The sequence below is a fragment of the Anser brachyrhynchus genome (genome assembly GCF_964034855.1).
Source record: "Anser brachyrhynchus genome assembly, chromosome: Z".
Lineage (NCBI taxonomy): Eukaryota > Metazoa > Chordata > Aves > Anseriformes > Anatidae > Anser > Anser brachyrhynchus.
In genome coordinates, this window is record NC_137697.1 from 59,422,031 (window position 1) to 59,441,214 (window position 19,184).

The 19,184-nt window shown below is 40.5% G+C and overlaps 1 protein-coding gene across 2 annotated transcripts in view; it reads right to left on the bottom strand.

The window, feature by feature from the left end:
- GRAMD2B (GRAM domain containing 2B) overlaps positions 1-16,388 on the bottom strand; it is a 32,638-nt gene extending 16,250 nt beyond the window's left edge. The window contains exons 1-4 of one of the 2 annotated variants that reach the window (XM_080573968.1): positions 16,031-16,388; positions 2,540-2,662; positions 662-749; positions 300-366 (exon numbers count right to left, since the gene is read on the bottom strand). In XM_080573968.1, the coding sequence (XP_080430094.1) occupies positions 300-366; positions 662-749; positions 2,540-2,662; positions 16,031-16,122 (370 nt within the window). In that variant the 5' untranslated portion in view covers positions 16,123-16,388. The remainder of the gene's footprint in view (positions 1-299; positions 367-661; positions 750-2,539; positions 2,663-16,030) is intronic. The other variant, XM_080573967.1, reaches the window with a different exon arrangement.
- Between the last annotated feature and the right edge of the window lie 2,796 nt (positions 16,389-19,184).

The window sequence follows — 19,184 nt, forward strand, 5'->3', positions numbered from 1 at the left end:
AGTGCCTTTAGTGAGGGAGCTTCAGTACTAAAAAATGTTGCACTGGGTTACTCTGTGAAGAAGTGCAAAGTAAACTACAACTCCAAAACATGCCCAACACCTGAAGAATAAAGAAATCTGTGTTTTGCAAGATTACAATGGAAACACCCACTGCATGCAGGTGAAGGCCTCGCAGCTACAGGCAGCTGTAGTTTAAGGATTTTAAAATGTACGTAGTGCCTTTTATATGCTGCCACAGTTGGCAGGTAACAACAGTATTTTGGTCCACAGCCAGCAGTGACAAGGGTCTTAATACTTACTTTGTTTCAGTGGCTCATCAATGGGAACATCCAGAAACAGCTTATGAAAGTGTGCATTTGCCTTCAGCTAAAAAACAAAAAGCCCCACCACCAAAGATACATGCCTTATTAGATATTCTTATGATCAAGTGACCCATTCCACTGCATATTCTCCCAGTACCTTCTCATTTTGCCCACTTGCTTTATAGTAAATCCTCACTTTCGCTATGTGGTTATAAAGTCATTACCCTACACAGATGAATAAAGGAACCTGTATTCTTATATAACCATGAACTATAATACTAGTAAACAAGGGTGCTCTTGTGGCAGTTTTGTTTGTTTATGTCTAGTAAGAGTAAATACAAGTCCATCCTCTGCCCTACCTGATTTGAGACACGTTTTTTCCTTTCAATCTTGGAATCATTCTTGATATCTGTTGTCAGGAGTGTACTGTCTGCACTGCTTTTCGTCCTGAAAATAAAAAAGATATACTATGTGAGATGCTTGATCTCATTTCATGTATCTTTATAAGTTACCAACAGGATATGCTTTTCTACAAAACACATTAACCCTCCAGTAACAATTATCCAATTCTTCAAGGACTGTACAGCAATGAGGAAGAGTCTGTCTTAGTCTTAAACCATGCTAGTCCTCACTGAAGGTCTTTTTTAATTTGGAAGGAGTATTCTAAATTACTAATTGTAAGGAAGAAAAAAAATAATAATCAAGGCATTTTTACAAACAATGTATCATCAGAGTGCTTAGCTTCACATTTGTTTGTTTCTGGTCCACACATAAAACACTAAGCATGTTACTTACCAATGTAAGAAAAGTAAGGCAAAACATAGTAGTAGAGAGTGCAAGGTAGCATACTTGAAGCTATGAACTTGTACTACAAAAGGCTGTCCCATTTGGAAAGTGCAACAAAGAAACACAGATGCACAAATCAAAGACTGGCTATGAACTGTGCAGAGTAGTGTATGGAAATCATGAAGATAGCCAGCAATCCTAGAAGTGAGGTCTCCAATAAATGAAGGGGAGTTATGATTGACAGTTGGGTAGGAAATTGTTCCTGTACAGCTTTAGCCACTCATACTGGAAAAAGAGAAACAACTACTTCTGAGTTGTTGGGTTTTTAGAATGAGTATAGAGGAAAACCTCTGAGGACGATGGGAAAATAAGTTCTGTTTGTTTTATACAGGAGAAACTCATGACATGAACTGTTTAGAAAAACAAAAACAGAGGTGGGATAACACTGCAGAAATGAGAAAGAGAACATTATCCCTGAGCTTACACTGCACACAGAAGAAAAATGTATAAACAGGCTACAAAAGAAGTTAGTTCTTTTTAGAGGCCTTCAGATGCAGACTGGTGAAGATCAGCAGGAAGGATAAAACACAATACAGCAACTCTGCTGAATGACTGGAAGAACGTGTTGTGCTGAGCAGTGCTAATACCATGGGGAAAAAAAGGTGCTACAAGCTTCCATTACTGCATCGTATCTTGCATGGTAAGTCTTCTCCATTTCCTAAACTTGTGAGGTTTGGGGTTTCCAGTCAAAACTGCAATGCTTATGCAAAACTGTAATGCCTTATAGCAGAAACCTCCCATACACATGGATAGCCCCATATATTTCCATGCAGTGTACCAGTCAAACTGAACAGCCAGCCTTACACAAAACCTATGCCAGCCCCTCTGCAGCACACAGTTAAGTTGTATGAGAGAGATAAAACTAAGGAAGGTTTACATAAGCAAGTACTCATTAATTTTTTCATATTACTTCAAATACCTTCTCCTTAAAGATGCTTGAGGAAATTAAGTGATGCTTTGCAACTGTCTGACTTGTGACCAGAACCACAGTGTCAGGTTGACTGCTGACTTTTGCATTGGCTGCTCAGTTGAAAGTGAAAGGGATGCAAAACCTGTATTTAAGTCCACCGTGTGGTGGACTTCTGCTTGTCAAACTGACTGTGAAAGAGATGTAACCAGCAGAGGCACTGAACAGTGCAACGTATTTTTCCCTAGAACAGGAAAACTAAGACAGCCCAAAAGTTCATATTCCCACTATGCTGGCTGCTTCTGGGGAATGACATATCAGCTCCTGGATGTAGGCTCTGATCCCTGTTTACTCATATCGTGTGCAAGGCAACCCACAACTGCGATGTCTGTTAAATCTCGCCTTTCAGTTTAGCTTCTTGAATAGATGGTAAACATTCTGATTATCTCACTAGCAGAAACGTGACAATGCTCCTGACCATTACCTAGCAACATCAACTTTCTTCCGGTCATCAAAATGTTCCACTTCACCAGTAGGAGTCTGCAGCAACAGAGTAGGTGATTTTCCTGGCTTTCTTCTTTCATCTGTTCCATTTTCTCCATCTGAACTGCAGAGGGGAAAAAAAAAAAGAAAGCAATGTATTTTGCAGGATTCATAACAATGTCAAATACCACTTCAACATGTTGACATTATTGCATATACTAAAGAACAAAATTATGACATATTTTACGCTAAGGTCCTGAAAAGTGTTCATCTACTGACTTGACAGTATTATACATCTGAACAGGTATGAGCTCCAGTACTGGAATTTCAGCAATGAGTACAGGAAAACTGAAATACTGCCAAGGATATTTCAGTGCTTATAACATTTGCAGCTCTAGCTTCCTTTCCAAAGATAATGTGCTGCTTCGGAAAAATGCATTCCACATTCAGTACTTAGACTCAATGACTAATGGAAATTAATTTGATTGGCACGTTGGGAGAAAAACATCCTGCATAACAATACGCAGTGCTTAACAGAGAATTGTTGGTTCAATGTTCCAAGAGGAAGCTGGATACTATTTTGTCTCTACCTTTTCCACAAGAATTGACTGGCATGGTTTTCACAAATGAAGGGTGCTCTCAAAGCGTCAAAAGCACTGATTTTACAAAAGCAAAACTTCTGTCACAATGTGCTGTCCTTTCAGAGCACATGGCACTGCCTCAGAAATATAGACTAAGCTACCAGAGTCTGAGCGCCAAGAGATGTGTCATCAAAACACAAAGCACTTTCTCAGAATCCCCTTCTAAATCATTTTCAGATACAACATTATTTCAAGAAAATTTAGAGGAAAAAAACGTCATTAATAGCAGAGTATGAAGAATGGCAATACTTTAAAATAAGAATGACATGTATGGACATACATACACATACACTCTTTTGGCAGACAAAAGCCTCAGCAAGATTATAGGATGATATTCACATTAAAGAAAGGCAAACTATGTTGCCCATTAACTAAATGCCTGGTCTGAATGAGCACATTTACAGAAGTCTTCCATTGCAGTATTGAATTTCTGCAATTTTACAGCAACAACACAGCCACTGCCATTAAGGGACAGTGTCGTGACAATAAACAATTTATTTTTCCTACTAAGACAAAAGTTTTGCTGACAGAGGTTTCCAGAGTAATTTAATTTGCTTTTAGTAAGGGCATAATAAAATCCACTGCTTTGATTATGCTTTGGTAAAAAAGATCAGAAGATAGTCCTCACAATGTCTTAGTGGAGATCTAGCGAGTTCAGTAATACCCTACTTCACAGCTAAACTGAGGTTAAAGTAACAGGACCAAAGCCAGGCAAGTTTTGCCTTACTGGTCCTGGGATTGGTTCTCAAGGGGTCTTAAGCTTACATACAGCAATTATTCCCCTTTCTGATCCTTCCCCACCACTTAACCCTCCCCACAACAGGGGCACTGAATTGACACATGCTAAGTCACATTTTTTATATACTTGAAAAGGTTACAGCATTAATAAAAATCTATGAGGAAAAAAAAGAAATAGATTCCCTGTTGCTTCATTGGACTGGCCCTGCCTGACCACCAGACACCAGCTTTAGTCTCAGCCAACATCACTAGAATTAAATGGGGTGATTTTAAGTGGAACGCAGTCTTTTGCCTGAAAAACCCAAATAAAAGAGATTTTATGTCATTTGAGATTTTAAGTGGATGGACCCGTCAAGCCTATATTCCAAAAGCTTGCAAATCCTACAAATGTCTTAGCTAAGGTGTTGCTATCTGCTATTTTTCTGTTCCCCAAATTTGTAGGATTCAAGGAAGGCCAGAGAATACCAGGCATTAGTGCTATGAGGAACGAGATGAGGCAAATTTGTCAGGTTCAATCCCACCTGTGTTTGAAAAGAGCAGTGCAGCATTGAAAATCCCATGTGAATAAGGCTATGACACAGCGATATTCTTAAGAGGTAGCTGCTTGAGCCTAGAGCCTGACCAGCATCCTTCATCACTGCTGTGGACAGCTGGCCATTCTAACCTGACAATGCTCCTGGCAGATCAAAGCAGCCTGTGTCACACCCACACTTCTGTACCAGAAATTTGTTTCAAAAAATACCTGTGCCATGGGGTTTGGTGTTCACTTACACCCACCAGCATGGTTAGATGTTTTGTTACCCCTAATTGTATAATTACCTACAACTTGATAAGTAATAATTGCTTGTATTCACATTTACATATATGATAATTACTTGTATAAAAGTAAAGAAATGACTTTTCCACCACCTGTAAATTAATCCCTACTTTGCAGTTAAACCTAAGAATCTTTCTATTCTGTCTCTGATGGTAAGCCCCTTACCTTCCCTCTTAACCACTGCTATTCCTGAATTGCTACTGTCTGAAACTCATGCCCTCCAGCTGCTTTCAGATGCCAGAGAGACGGGGAATAAAGCCAGGGCATCTCACCACACTAATCCTACTGAGTGTTCTGTGTGGAAAAGCTGAGCTCTACCATGTCAGTCTAGTCACCTCTCCAGGACCGTCTTCTGCAGCCAAGGACAGAGAGAACATACCCAAACAAGAGCTGCCTCCAAAACATCTCAAAGATGAGGAGACTCACCCTCCTAAACACATTCGGCTGATAGTAGCAATTGGGTACATTCCTACCAGCTGACAGTCTTGCTGTATCTATCCTTCACTCCTCTCCTGTGTGCCCACTTCGAAAACTACGTAAGGATTTGTCCTTACATTTCTGATATTTGTAGCTCCACATTGCAGCTGATTTCCTAATAGATATTTTTAAAATATCAGAAGAATCTTATTTTAGTTGACCTTCTGGAGAAGTCGAGATCAGAGGTATGACCTAAAAAACAGCACACTATCTTTTGTCAAGCCACAAGGTAATTAAATCACTCCTTACATTTTTCACGTGTAAGTATGAATTCATAAATGCTTTCTAAAAAGAACACAAAAGTCAGAAGTCCATGCAAAAACAAAGATCAAGGGCACTTAAGAAATCACATGGTGCTTAATACAACTGTTAACAATAGTTGCATGTAAATGAATATTTGCAAATATCAGAGAAAAGCATGTAAAGTTTGAAACATCAGGACTTTGCTGATACGAAAATAAACATTTTTCAAACTGAATATGTATCATAGACTTGATACTACTATTAAGCCTATTTAAAATAATAGCCAAAAGAAAAAAGTTGTCTCCAGCATAAAGGAAGTTTGTCACAGGGAGTATTTTCTAACCCAAGGGCTTGTGCTTACTATGGGATCACAACTTCACTTAGATACAAGGATAAAATAAACATTAGTTATAAGCAGTGTAGTTAAACTCCTTGTAAAAACGTCTCTTTTAAAAACATACACCAGTAACTGACATAGGTAATTTAAGATTAAATCACATAAAAGGGAAAATGCAAAGAAATAAATTAACCAAGGCAAACAAACAAAGTTTCATTCTACTGAAGTGTTCAGAGGTACATTATCAGTTGACGCATTTCAAAAGTCAGAGGAACTTCATCTTGTCTGATTTGAATTGTTTCTGTGGAATAAAAGCTTTCTGACAGACTGGTGTATCAAGCTCTTGGCACTACAGAAAGCTTTCTGAACTTCAAATGTTTTTCTTGTTTGGAGCTAATCTTCTACAGCACCTGGAAAATTCAGAACTCCTATGAAAATATGCTATGTCCCATTAATTCAGTGGGAATTTTTCAAGAAATCAAAAATTAAAGAGAATTATAAAATGTGTATTTTTTCCTTGTCCTTTTCAAAACTCGTTTGAATAAGAAACACCTAACGAAGTAATATAAAAGAGATGTGGTAATAGGCCACAGTTTGGAAAGGAAGCCTTAAAGAATAACCAAGAATAACTGCTGCTTTTAAAAGCCAGATACAGTCTTACCAAACACTTCTCAGGCATACGTAAAAGACCTCAAAAACCTGAGGACTGTTTAGTGGTTACTGTCTTCCAATTGCCCACATCCACACACACCTGTGCACAAAGCTTCTTCAGATCCATCACACAGACAACCCAGGCTACTTGGTCTGGTGATAACAGGTCTAAAAGAAGTTTGAAAGCCAAAGAAAGTTGTTACAAACCAGTCCCACAGTCCACAGATTATGCAGCAGCTATGTAAAAAGAAAAAGGCATCTTGAATACCCAGAGGTTGCAATTTTGATTGTTTGCAAAACCACAGACAAAACAGTATTTTCCTACAGTTTAAGAGGAGTCAGTCAGCATTGCTCAACCTTCCCTCTGTGGACAAGGCATACATATTGGATTGTCATGTCACCTTAGAAGCCCTGTTACCCTTCTTCATCTCTTTTATACGAAAAGGATTAATTTTGCAGCAGCAGCTAGACTGCTGAATTGTTGCAAAAGGTGGACCAAAAGAGCATGGAGCAACTTCACCTCTATTGTCTACAGCCAGGCTTGGTACAACATACATGGAAATATTTACCATGAATACAAAGATATTCTGTATATTTCAGCTCATTTAGGTATCTACTGGATTTACTGAGTAGATGTTAACAAATCAAAGGGACTTGTCAAAGAAATTGAAGCCGTGAAAAAGGCCAAAATAATAACAATAGTGTTACTTAAGCTATTCTTACTAGCAGACATGAGTCTGTTCAGATAAAGGAACTGCTTACTCTTTCCGAAGTTAAAATTAAAGGGATAGGCTAAAAATGTCCCAGCAGCCTGCTTCTAGTAGAGGTGACTGCAAGGGGGCAGGGCAAAGCATGCTGATGTCTGGAAGGACATTGCTAAACATGTCTCAGGCTGCTACCACTGCCTCAGCACAGACATCCCTAAAGGAGCAATCATCTCAGCCTTCCCTTCACCAGGCCTACCCATGCTGAAGTCTTAAATTTTCCTTCAGAAGCTATGTCCTGACATTCCACTAAACCTCTTTTCCACCCCAAACAAGCCTGAACAAACCTTTTTTGGTCATGTAATCAGACTCTGGAGTGCTTCATCTGATAAATTTGCATTCATACCTTTTATAGTTGAATTATTTCACCCCTGGACAGAAGAAAATACCTTTTTTTTTTCCTTTGTAAACTCTCCTATTGTCCTCTTCATAGCAGATTAGAACTGTACTGTACAAACCATCAACAGAGCTCAAGTCAAGGATTTTAGAGCCGTCTGTTCAGCCATGCTCCAGCTCTACATGGCACAAGGCACTGTTTATGGAGGAAAGTACATCTCCTAGAGAAATATGGCTCACAGTAATAAGTTTTAACCTCTTTCTAAGACAAAGTGTCACAGATCATCAAAACAGGAAGAAAATGAGCTACAGTTACCTTACTCACAAAGGAATAGCAATCTGCTTTAACAGTGCTGTAATAGATGTTAAGGATAGCCATAACGTATCCCAGCAGAGTATCTTTGGTATTTGTGTAATTTGACATCATACTTAGTATATAGCCTGTACTCAAGGCTGAAAAGTAAATGGGTAAAGCAGCTGTATGGCATTTCTTACTCAAGTATTTTGTATGACAGATATACAGCCAGCAGAGGTATTTGCACCCAAGATGGAAGAGAGCAGGAAAGCATTAATGAAGAAACAGAGGTGTGAAATCCTCCATGAGGGAAAGGGTCAATTTATTAATACAAATAAGTACGAACCAGGCTGAGATTCAGCTGCTTCAGGTTGTTCGAGGTGCAGGCTAATTCTCTTCTCATTAGATCATAGTCAAATATGGCATAATGGTGGCTGGTCTGTGTACACAGGTGGAATCCTGATGTCAGCTAGCATTGATTGTCAATGGCTAAAGCCTTTATTATTATTATTGTCTTATTTTTTATATAAGTACTGAATTTCAGAATTATTATTTCAGAACAATTTACTGTGTTCTATTCACACTTATTTCTAAGAATAGAACTACCTGTGAGTGTTACAGGTGTCTATGCAACTATAAGTTTATTAAAAGGATGAATGAAATTTTTGAGTTAATACTGAGCAAAAAACCTTCCAACACTGTTAAGGATAGAGGAAATCATTTTTTTTTCCCTCCACTGACCAGCCATTTCACATAATGACCAGATCAGGTTTCACACCACCTTACTACTTGGACATCAGCAAGATCACTGTGACACCACAGACGTCATTAGCAAGTATGTAAATTCTCTGCTCTAAATACCATCTATTATTAACTGGCTGTATTCCCTGTCTAATCAAAACCAGACTGCTATCAAGTTCCCTAGAAAGAAAAAAAAAAAAGAATTCCCTGTGCTCTGAAACGTGATACACTATAACAAGATATTTTATTAGGTTAACACTAGCACAGGAACACAAGCCATTTAGCTCTCTTGTCTTGTCAGGAGTTTCCGTTTCAGATATCCACTTCGAAAAGCAAAAGCCCACTCATACACATCTTTGCTCAACCCCACAAGATCCCCATGGTGCAGTTTTCATGGGAGTCTCAGCAGGGCGCTCAACAAATATTCATCTGAATGTAGGCATAGACAAGTCAAACACATGACACAAATCTTAATAGACACATTTCTAGGGAAAAAAATAAATAAATAAAAGGTCTCAGGGGAAGATACTCCTTCATTTCTACTTAGGACAGGAGCATGTGCTTTTTTCCTTCTCCAGCTGGCTGGCAGCCTTTAGTTGGGAAATTTTTCCTATTTCCTAGTTCTAGCCTACCTTATCTTCTAACCCAGAACAAGATAAAAAAGCAGAACTATAATTCCTATTGAAGAAGAAATGTGCAGCCTTTCATTAAACCACATTTTTATCTTTAGCTGCCACAGGTGACAGGAAAAAGGGAAGAGAAAGAAGAAAGAATTCCTGATCTGTGGTTTGTTCAGGGTGCAGAAAAAAGAGGACAAAGGCACTTACGTGCCTGGGCTACCAACTGTTCTATACCATATTAAATTAAAATAAATACTGCAATTGTACACAATCCATGTGTTCAGTATGACCTCGCAGGGCTATATCAATTAGATCTGCTACGTCACTCAGGCAAAGGTGATACAGATCTCTCTCTGTATCTGCACAATTGAGGCACGATCACCAGAGCATACGTACAAAGGTCTGGCCTCACTACCTGAAGCTACATCTCTGTTTTGGAGGAAGAACTCTGGAGCGGCATGCCTCCACATGATAAAAGACTTGGCTGCCAGCATTAACTGTGTTTCTGAAAAAAAAATAATAATAAAAATTAAGTAGTTATATCAGACTGCATTAGGATTTAAGAAAAAGAAAAAAGAAAAAAAAGCAGCAGACACCATCAGTTATATTAGTGACTGCTATTAAGAATGCAGAACAGTTAGAGATAATAGGAGAGGTTTGGGAGTAATCCTACCAACACCTTTCTTTTTCTTAAGTGGCAGGGGAAGGAATAAAGCCATAAAACAGGAATCACTTGCTCAGAACACTGTTTCATGGCTCTTTTAGAACTATGGACTCAATATGCTGCATGCAAACTGTCTGAATCAATGTATGGTGAAAAAAAATCATTTTCTTTCTTTAATCAGGGTACTAACAAAAAGAAGAATGACTTGGTTTGATCATGTAGCAGTTTCTTTCATACCTGGAATTGACAACAGATAATCCACAATCATCAATGAGATTTCTCTGTGGAAAAGGCAACACTATATTAGCACAGAAAATGTAAAAAAGTTATGTCAAGGGATGCCCAACTACAACTTTTGTTGCTGCAGGATTCCCAGCAAGAACAGTACACATCAAGGCTTAATGTCTAATTGAGATGAAAATGATTATCTAATTGTGTCCATCTACCCTGTTTCACCACGCTTTGATCAGTTTCCACCCTCGATGGAAAGTAAAATAACTACTGGAGGCTCCCTGCTCACCAAGGGTCTGGCAATGCTGAATTTCCCATAATTATCTCTGCAATCTATGATGATGATGATCATTATTATAATTAATTTTTTACTTCTATTTCTTTTACAGACTTGCCTATGTGTTAATGGAACAGGCCCAAAGAATGTAAATACACATAATACAAAATATATTATTTCATAGTAGGAAATACTAGCCAAAGATGACACAATGGGCCTAACCAGCATTAATCACAACAGTGCCTTGGATTGTGACACTGCATATAAACAACCATTTTTCTTCCACAGTCTTGGAAAAAGATATTCTTCTTAGAACCAGATGTAACAGATGGTGACCAAACCCCTGTGAGGCCAGCCTGCCTTTCTGTTTTCTGTGTCACAGGACACAGAGTCTGAATGCCTTGTAAATCTCTTCCTCTACATTGTGGAGCATTTCCACAGTCCACATGCTGTCCTCCACCACCTGGCCTACAGCAAATTTACATGGATTCTAAAATTCCCCACAGTCGAATGGACTTACAATTTCATTATACACTGGACTTTTGTACTATAAAATTCCTTCTTGTCCAGAAAAAGGTTGAGCAAACCTAAATGGCTCTTCTTGAACTACTGTAACATAAACGGTAACTGCAAAACTACTATCAAGATTGTAGGTGGTCTATCTTTAGAAATAGCCTAAACTAGAAAGAAAACAAAACAAAAACACACTATCTACCAGTAAGGAGAAAGGGTGTATTAGGAAACCTAGCAAGGGGGAGGGAAGCAGAAGGTAGACAGCCACTAGACAGTCTGATGGGGCACACATTAATAGTCTGCAGGATTACCTTTTAAAGGGAGTTAAAATCATCCTTTAACGAAGAAAAAAAAATGCCAGAGTTAATGCAGCTCATTTTTCTGGGAAAAGACTGCATCATTTTACCAGGGTACCTAACTGTAGCATTTTATCTGCCAGTATTTGCCCAGCACTCTCAAACTTTGAGTTTCTTCTATGGCAAGATTCCCAGAGGGCTATATCACTGAAGTGCCCACAAGAACAGATCTTTGCAGTGGACACACCTAGACAGGACTGATTCCTGTGGGGCCTCAGGAACTGCTGTTTCATAGTGAAGTAACTAGAAGGCTTCGCCCATCCATCCACAGAGGAGGAAGGTGTCAGCTTGCCTCTACCTCCCCTATCCTGCTGAGTTTCTCTGCTGCCTATCTGCAACTTGCACGTTATTTCTTGCCACTCTTTCAGGGAAGTTTATTAACCTTTCTCACCTTGGCATGCGTGATATTTTTCAAGGATGGAGGCAGAAGCCTGTCAGTGCCAGGTAGAAGATTTAGTTAAAGGAAGCAAGTATTTTGGTATAGAACTGATGGTCAGTTACCGGGTAATTAAGAAGAGGAAAACGTGTTCTCTTCGTACATACGCTACAATCCTGGTTCTCCCTTTTATTCAGGTGTCCCACCTACCTGCACTTAATTCCATTACTGTAACAGGCACCCCAGCATGAGGCAGCACACTACACTGTTTTACAAAGAGGCAAGGGCTCTGTGCAGTGGCCTGTCCAGGAACAGCAGCCCATGTCCTCCTCGAGTCTCCCACTGACTCTCCTTCCACTGTCAGGAAGGAAAAACAGATGTTTTAAATATTTGTTTGCAACTTTCTGGCAAGAAAACATGAAAATGTCTCTAATTTTGGGTAACTCGGAGATGATCTAGAAAAAGCAAGATACTTATTTTAAAATAAAAGTGGAGGAACAGGCACGAACAGCTTGTCCCACTCTCCTGTTATGTTCAGAGAAGGAACTTTCTGCATTAGGACAGTATTTGAAGAGACCGCTGCTAAGCATCCTAGCTGGATCCAGACCTACCTATCAATTTTGGTTAGAATAAAGAATATCTGCAAAGACTGACAGACCAAACACAACGTGTCTCAGGTGTAACAGTAACACAAGTCTAAAAAGGTATGCCAGTTATATCTGTCCTAGCCAAAGGGTTTGACACCTCCTTCAGCCACAAAGGAAACAGAGGTTAGGGAAAGCTCTAGCTCTAACACTGCCACTAGTTGAACTGCTTTGTGAGTTTTCTTCTTTTTTTCTCAGTTTGGCTTAGGTCACATGGGTGAAAGCTTTCCAGTGGATCAGCGTAGTAGATGGACCAGGCAACAGCAACATACGGGGCATGAAGACCACTGGTCTCAGCAGCAACACCACTAAGTGAGTACATGATTTCAAACCACTTGACTGCAACATTTATGGGGATGGTTTTAAGGTGAAAATACTTTGATACCATCTTTGTGCATCACCTGTCAAACACCAGCAACAAATCCCACTGGCCAAAGCTTATCTGAAAATAGTATTATATTGCCAACAAGCAGTTCTGGTAGACCACGAATAACCAGTAAGGGCAGCAGATCTGGGAGTATTTCAGGCTAGCCAATGTGAAGGACTTCAGTACAAAGAAAATGTCTGTTCAGATTCATGAGGTATGCATTTACACATGGCACAATTTTTTATTTTTATTTTTTTTAACTTAGAGCATGTATATAATTTAACTAAAGTATGAAAAAAAAAGAAAAAAGTAGGAGCAATTAAAAACAATTATCATGAACAAATGGAGGTTGTCCAGATCAGAAGTCTCATTTCTCGCACACCTCAAATTTAAATGTTCCACGTTGCAATCCTAGCCTTCTTTTCAGATCACACAGTACAATTGCCCCTTAAAGAATAACAAAGAACTAAGAGGGAAGAATTAAAAAATACGATACTTAAAATGCATTAACAGGACAGAATGCGAATGTAAGCACACATGTACATCTTCTTCCTCCTCAAAAACAAACAGCAGCAAAAACAAACAGCAGAAATTTAGCTGCTGGAAAGGGGTTGATCTGTATCAGATGATACAGCTTTTAATGAGTAATAAATAACCTCCACTTACCTCTGTGCATATTCTATTTCTCTCAAGTAATATCATTAAGGACAAAAGTTAGTGTGCTGTGATTACATGCAGGTCAGCCAAATAATTATCTTTTAACTTATCAGTTGACAAATAATTATGAGTTAACATCTGTTATTACAGCATAATACAGAGAAAAACACCATAAAAGTCGCTTTCTGTCTTTTCCCAGAAGTACATAATTTGCTTGTAAGCATTTTCTACTGCTTTCAGTAGCGCATTTTCCCCAGGATCTACAACCTATTTTAGCTCAAAAAAAAAAAAAATCTAAAAGATTCTACATCTTTCAAAGCCTCAGCTCTTCATTTCTTTAAATTAACTGGACATTACCTTGTGCCGGCAACTGTAAGAGGACAGAACATGCCACTTAATGTTAGCAATATCTTACCATTCAGTCACTCAGTACCCTGCCCTCACATAGACAGACTTAATGGTCTCAGGACAAATACTGCCTGTAGTGGAAACCAGAAAATACTACCCTAACTCACCAGAAACAAGTATGTGTGAGATGAGAAGGATGCTGACACTGAATATGAAGTGCTCCTTATTACACCTCTGCCACTTCTCTTTAATACACTGCCTTTTGTTTTCAGAGATACAACTTCTGTTCCACCAGCAGTCCCTGCAGTACGGCTAACAGCTCCTTAGACAAGCTGAGCACCACCACAAATGTCCCAAATAACACACCACAAGTCAGAGAAATAAATGTCTTCTGAAGACAACACAATGGTTAACTCTCTTTTGGTGCCAGGCCATCCTAGAACATAGTGGTCATTGAAGACCACCTGGAAGGTGCTTTCTGATCATGAACTTTTGGCTCACTTGGGAAGAACTCCATTTAATGATGAACTTTCCATGCACCACTATTTTGGATGTGGATAATGACAGCACACATCTTCCGTTCAGTGATACCTCTGGGGTTGTTCAAGCCCCAGAGATGAGCTGCATGCTTTGCAAAGAAGACATGCGTGTCACCAAATATGCTAGAGAAGTCCATTTTCTACATCTATACGAATGTATTTAACTCTGTGTAAAGTTTCCTGAGTCACTAGCAGATAATCTTCTCAGATTTAACCTTGAAACAAAATAAATAAATAAATAAATAAATGGATACTTGTACAGCTTCAATCTGTCACAGGAACCTATCCTCCAGGGAACTGTTATGCTGGAGGAAGCTTATGGAGCCACAAAGTCCATCTCTAAACTGAACAACATTTTAGGCATTCCTTTGGGAAGTGCATATTAGCATATACATAAATCTCTCTCCCCTGTGCATTGGAAAATGCTAAAAGATTCCATGAGCCTCCACAATTGTGCAAGGATTTTTTTTTTTCAAGCAGAAGCCAGCACGAGCCCTGTTGGTTGCACACTGTTTCCTGGAAGTACATGAAGGGAAAGAACACCCCACCCTCCCACCCTGACATGCACACGCTTATTTAAGATATTTCAAAAAAAAAAAATCTTCAGTGATTTAACTTTTGCTAGCTCAGCTCCGAGTGAAACAAAACCAAGTCACGGCCCTTGTTCTTCATCTGAACAATCCCACCTGCAGATTAACTTCAAACAAACCAAAGTTACTTAGTTTCTGACGTTAAGTCACCATCAAATAAACACAATGCTTCTTCAGGGATCCACTTCTCAGTTAAAGTAGGATTGGCAAATAAATTCTAACTTTGTTTCCAGCTGTGAAATGTTTAAGTGATTCTCTAGTTTATGACAAAACATTTCAACATCTTCCACTGTATTCCACAACGCCGGGTGTTTTTACCCTCCTGCTGCCCAGGTTAGAATTGCTGAAAACTTTGTAGCCAAAGACCACCATGCTGCCCCCCACACGACACCTACATTCTTCTGAACAGCAGAAGCTGAGGGCTAGGAAAAGGGCTGTAGTTAGGGAGACTTCTCCATTTATGACACTGGTTAAGACTAACCTCACTTCTCAAAGCACACTAGATCCAACTCTGAAAGATTAAATGCTTGGGGACAAAGAAGAGCATCATGTAAAAAATCTGATGATAAATTCTCTCTAAATCATCAGATTCCTGGCCCCATTCTTAAGCACGGAATCAGATATGGATCTTGTATACCTGAAAAGCTTTGTTAGGTTCATTGGCACAGTTCTGTGGTGGGGATCAGGACCCAAGGCTCGAAGTAAGAGGGCTCTGAAGTTTGGGGAGCTACACCTCCCTTGTTACGTGAAGTCTCTGATGTGGCTACACCACATGGGACAAAGGACATTCAGAAGAAACCTGGGTTATTGCTGCTCTCCAACCAGAAAGTTATTTCTGGCAACAGATTTCACCGTGATATGTATTTTGGGGATACAGCTGCTTGGGGATCAGGGACACAACGCAAAAAAGAACCAAACCCACAGACCTCTGCAGACTTTCTTTCCAGAAAAGGCGCCAGTTGCTGGTAAGTTGCTCTCTTGGAGCCTGTTTAAGATTAAATCTTTGTGCAGAGTTTTCTTCCGGGAGGAAAACCCCCAAAGAAAGGGAGAAAGCGACTCCCCGCCCTACGCCCCCTTCTTGGCGAAAAGCTGCGGGTTTTCCAGCGCCTTCTTTCCCCGGTGCCAAACTCCTCGCACATCGACGGCCATCACCGCGGGGTGGCAAGTGGCCGGGGGCACTCGCCACCTCCCTCCCGGGCTAGCCAGGGACCCGTCCCGCCTCCCCTACATCTCCCGTCCCGAGCAGAGGCCGGGGCTCCCCGCTACTCACAGCCGCAGGGCGCCCCTGCCTTCCCGCCTGCCGCCGGCCCGCCCAGCCTTCGGCTCCTCCGCCTCGCAGCGCTGCTCTGTCATGAGCACCATGGGCACGGCTCTGCCCGCTGCCTCTCGGCGATCAGCCGCCGCTTGCTGGTCGGGCTGGGCCGGGCCTGGCAGGGCCGGGCCGTGCTGCCCCCGCCCCGGGGCGGGCGGTGAGGAGGCGGACACGGTGTTACGGAGGCTGAACGAGCAAATGGCCTCCGCGGGGCTTTGTACGCGTGTGGAGGCGTTGAGGGGAGGCGCTGAGGGGCGGCCCGGGACCGGGCTAGCCGGCCTCCCCCCGGTTGGGTATTCCTTCCACCTGCCAGCTTCCCCTGGGATTTTCGCTTTCCTTTCTTTTACGGCTGGTTTGTCAGCCCCGGTAAATCACCGAGTGTTGTGTAAAATCAGACAAAAAGTAACAGCTTCCTCCCCCCACCCGGTGCTCGTCAGGTCGAGGGGGCACTTGCTTGCAGCCCGGCAGAGTTTGGTGCAAGCCATCTTGCGTGGCAGGCACGAAATATGAGCACACACGTATGGGGGAAAATGCTTTCCTTATCTGGTTAAAACCTGACAAATAGTTCAGTTTGAGGAACTAGTGTTTCCACGAAGCACTGCAACGCAGAAGGACAGAGTCTGTGGTTTTAGGGACGTAATCTAAAAAAGGCCAACCTTGGAATGAAAGTTCAAAATAACATCTCTAGGAAAAGGTCAATTTTCATGGCTTAATGCATTAGAATATATCAATTGAATTAATAATAGGTTTATCACATTTTCTTCACCTACACCCATCTCAGCCACCAGATTCGCGAGAGGTAAGGGCAAAACACATACAGAACTGTGGTCTCTTCGTGGATATCAGAGTAGGATATAGATGCTAATGTATCATCCAGTGGCATTAATAAGATTCATAGATGGTTGACACTTGCACAGTATTTTGAAAAGTGAAAGAACTAAGCATTATGTAATGTTGCAATATATTCAGGAAATGGCTAAAGAAAAACAAGCGTCAAAGGTTAAAAGGATCAGGACTGCCAAAACTGGTTGGACATCCTGCAGAAAATGTGAGATTAATTTCTGGTCTTAACTAGACTAGATGAGTTTTGCTAGCTCCAGTCCTATAAAATGTAAACTCTATGCACCAAGCTGTGTGGAAAGTAAGAATTTTTAAATAGTTGTATTTCTGGGAGAAACCGTTAACTAATATTTATGTATAACAATGTGAAAATGAAGGCATGTGTAGAAAAACAAATGAGCTGTAGTTATAGGAAACATTACCCTAACCTGTTAGGTTCTGTATCTGTGAAACTTTGCTGCCTTATCCTCCCCTGTGCAGCACCTGAGCTGGTTTGGCATTCCCTCTGTCACCACTGCATGCCAGACACTACCTGTGGCTGTATAGTGGTGTCCTGTTTATGGAAAGGAAAACAGAATAGGCCCCACTTCAGCTGTATGGGCTGTGAGTAGACCTGGAGCTGAAAGGCAGGGTTGTCTTCCTGTGTCTGATAGGATCCAGGACCCTGTGCTGGGATGCAGCAACCCATGTGAGGCTTCGGGTTCCCTGGGAATTATTCTGTCAGTGAGCACTACCACAGCATGCACTAGCAAAAACCCAAGCACACTTACTGCAATCCTTGATGTCTAAAACCAGCAGAAAAAATGGCTACTTTCCCTTTGTCTTGTTTTTGAAGGCCTTTCATTACTGGGATGCACTGAAAATGTATCAATTACTATTTTAGTTTTCTTGTGTAGCTCTGCTCCCTCCAGCAGAATAATGCTGATTTACAGTAGGTGAGAGTCTAGCATTTAGATATTTGAACAGATAAAATCATTTGCCTTTTGAATACTTTGGCTTTCAATCTCTGACAGATTTAGCTACAGCAGAGAAATGCTACTGCTGCCTGTTTTGCTCACTCCTCTCCAGAGATTTCTGCCTCGACCACGGTGGTTAAAAAACTGGGAAGAAGCTTCTTGGCCCCTGCAGCTTAGTCTCTGCCGTTGTAGTTTCAGCCAGCTCCGTTCTCAAGGTATGCAAAACATTCTGCACTGAATAGTCAAGGTATTTACTGTAAAAAGAAAGTGGCATTCAAATTGATGCCTGCAGCATAGACACTAAAAGTGAATCCTTACTAGATACTTTATCCCATATCATGGTATCTTAACCCTTGTCAGAGACTTGGTTCTGGCAAGTTTTCATACATGCCTCTCTAGTGATTCTTCCATATTTTGTTATTCTCCTTTAATATCAGTGGAAGTAATAAGCAATGGTTCTAGCTTGTTGTTTTTGGAGGATTTGAAAAAGAAACTCTGTGGCCAACCTTTGCCAAAATGTGCACAGTGCAGTAACTCCAGAGCAAAGCGACATATTCCAGAGTGATAAAAATCGTGAATGCCAGAATTCTCAGTAGTAGAGAGTGAGAGTAGTAGTACGAGAGGTGTTATATTAAACTATCAAATGTGCAGCTGGTCATGTGCGTGCAATATTCTCAAAAGCTTTGTGCTTTTACTTTTTTATGCTACAGCAAGTCTTAAATATGCAAAAAATCACAAAGGAGCCTTTACTGTACAGGTATAATTGCTGGTGTATAATAGATATGGTAAAGTGAATATGTTAAGATGAAGCCATCAGCAACAGAGACCTGTTGTGTGAAAATCTGAACTATTTTTCTAGCTGGTGAAGTTCAGATTGGGGAGAGAAAAAGAAATTAGTGTGTTAAAATTTCTGATTACTGTTTAATACCTGCAGCACTAGTGATGCCAGGTAGGCAAAAATTGACATGCTTTTGCTCTGAAGAGTCTAAACTAAAGGGTCAAAGTTTCAAAGGAGGTCAGGAATACCTTTTTCAATAAGTAGGACCTTAAAATTATGTATAACACAGCGAATGAAGAAAAACTAGAGCTGAAATACTAGGAAAAGCTTTTGTTAAAAAAAAAAAAGATACATATGAAAAAGGTAAAATTGAACTGGGAGAGACTCACCAAGTCATCAAGTTCATTCCCTATCCCTATTACAGTGTGTACTATCATCATCCAGAGGAAGTCCTCCTTAATCTCCGCTTGTCTTGAATGACATGAGGAAGGGAAGGGTAAAGGGGCCCAATGAGACACACCAGGAAGGTCAGTATATA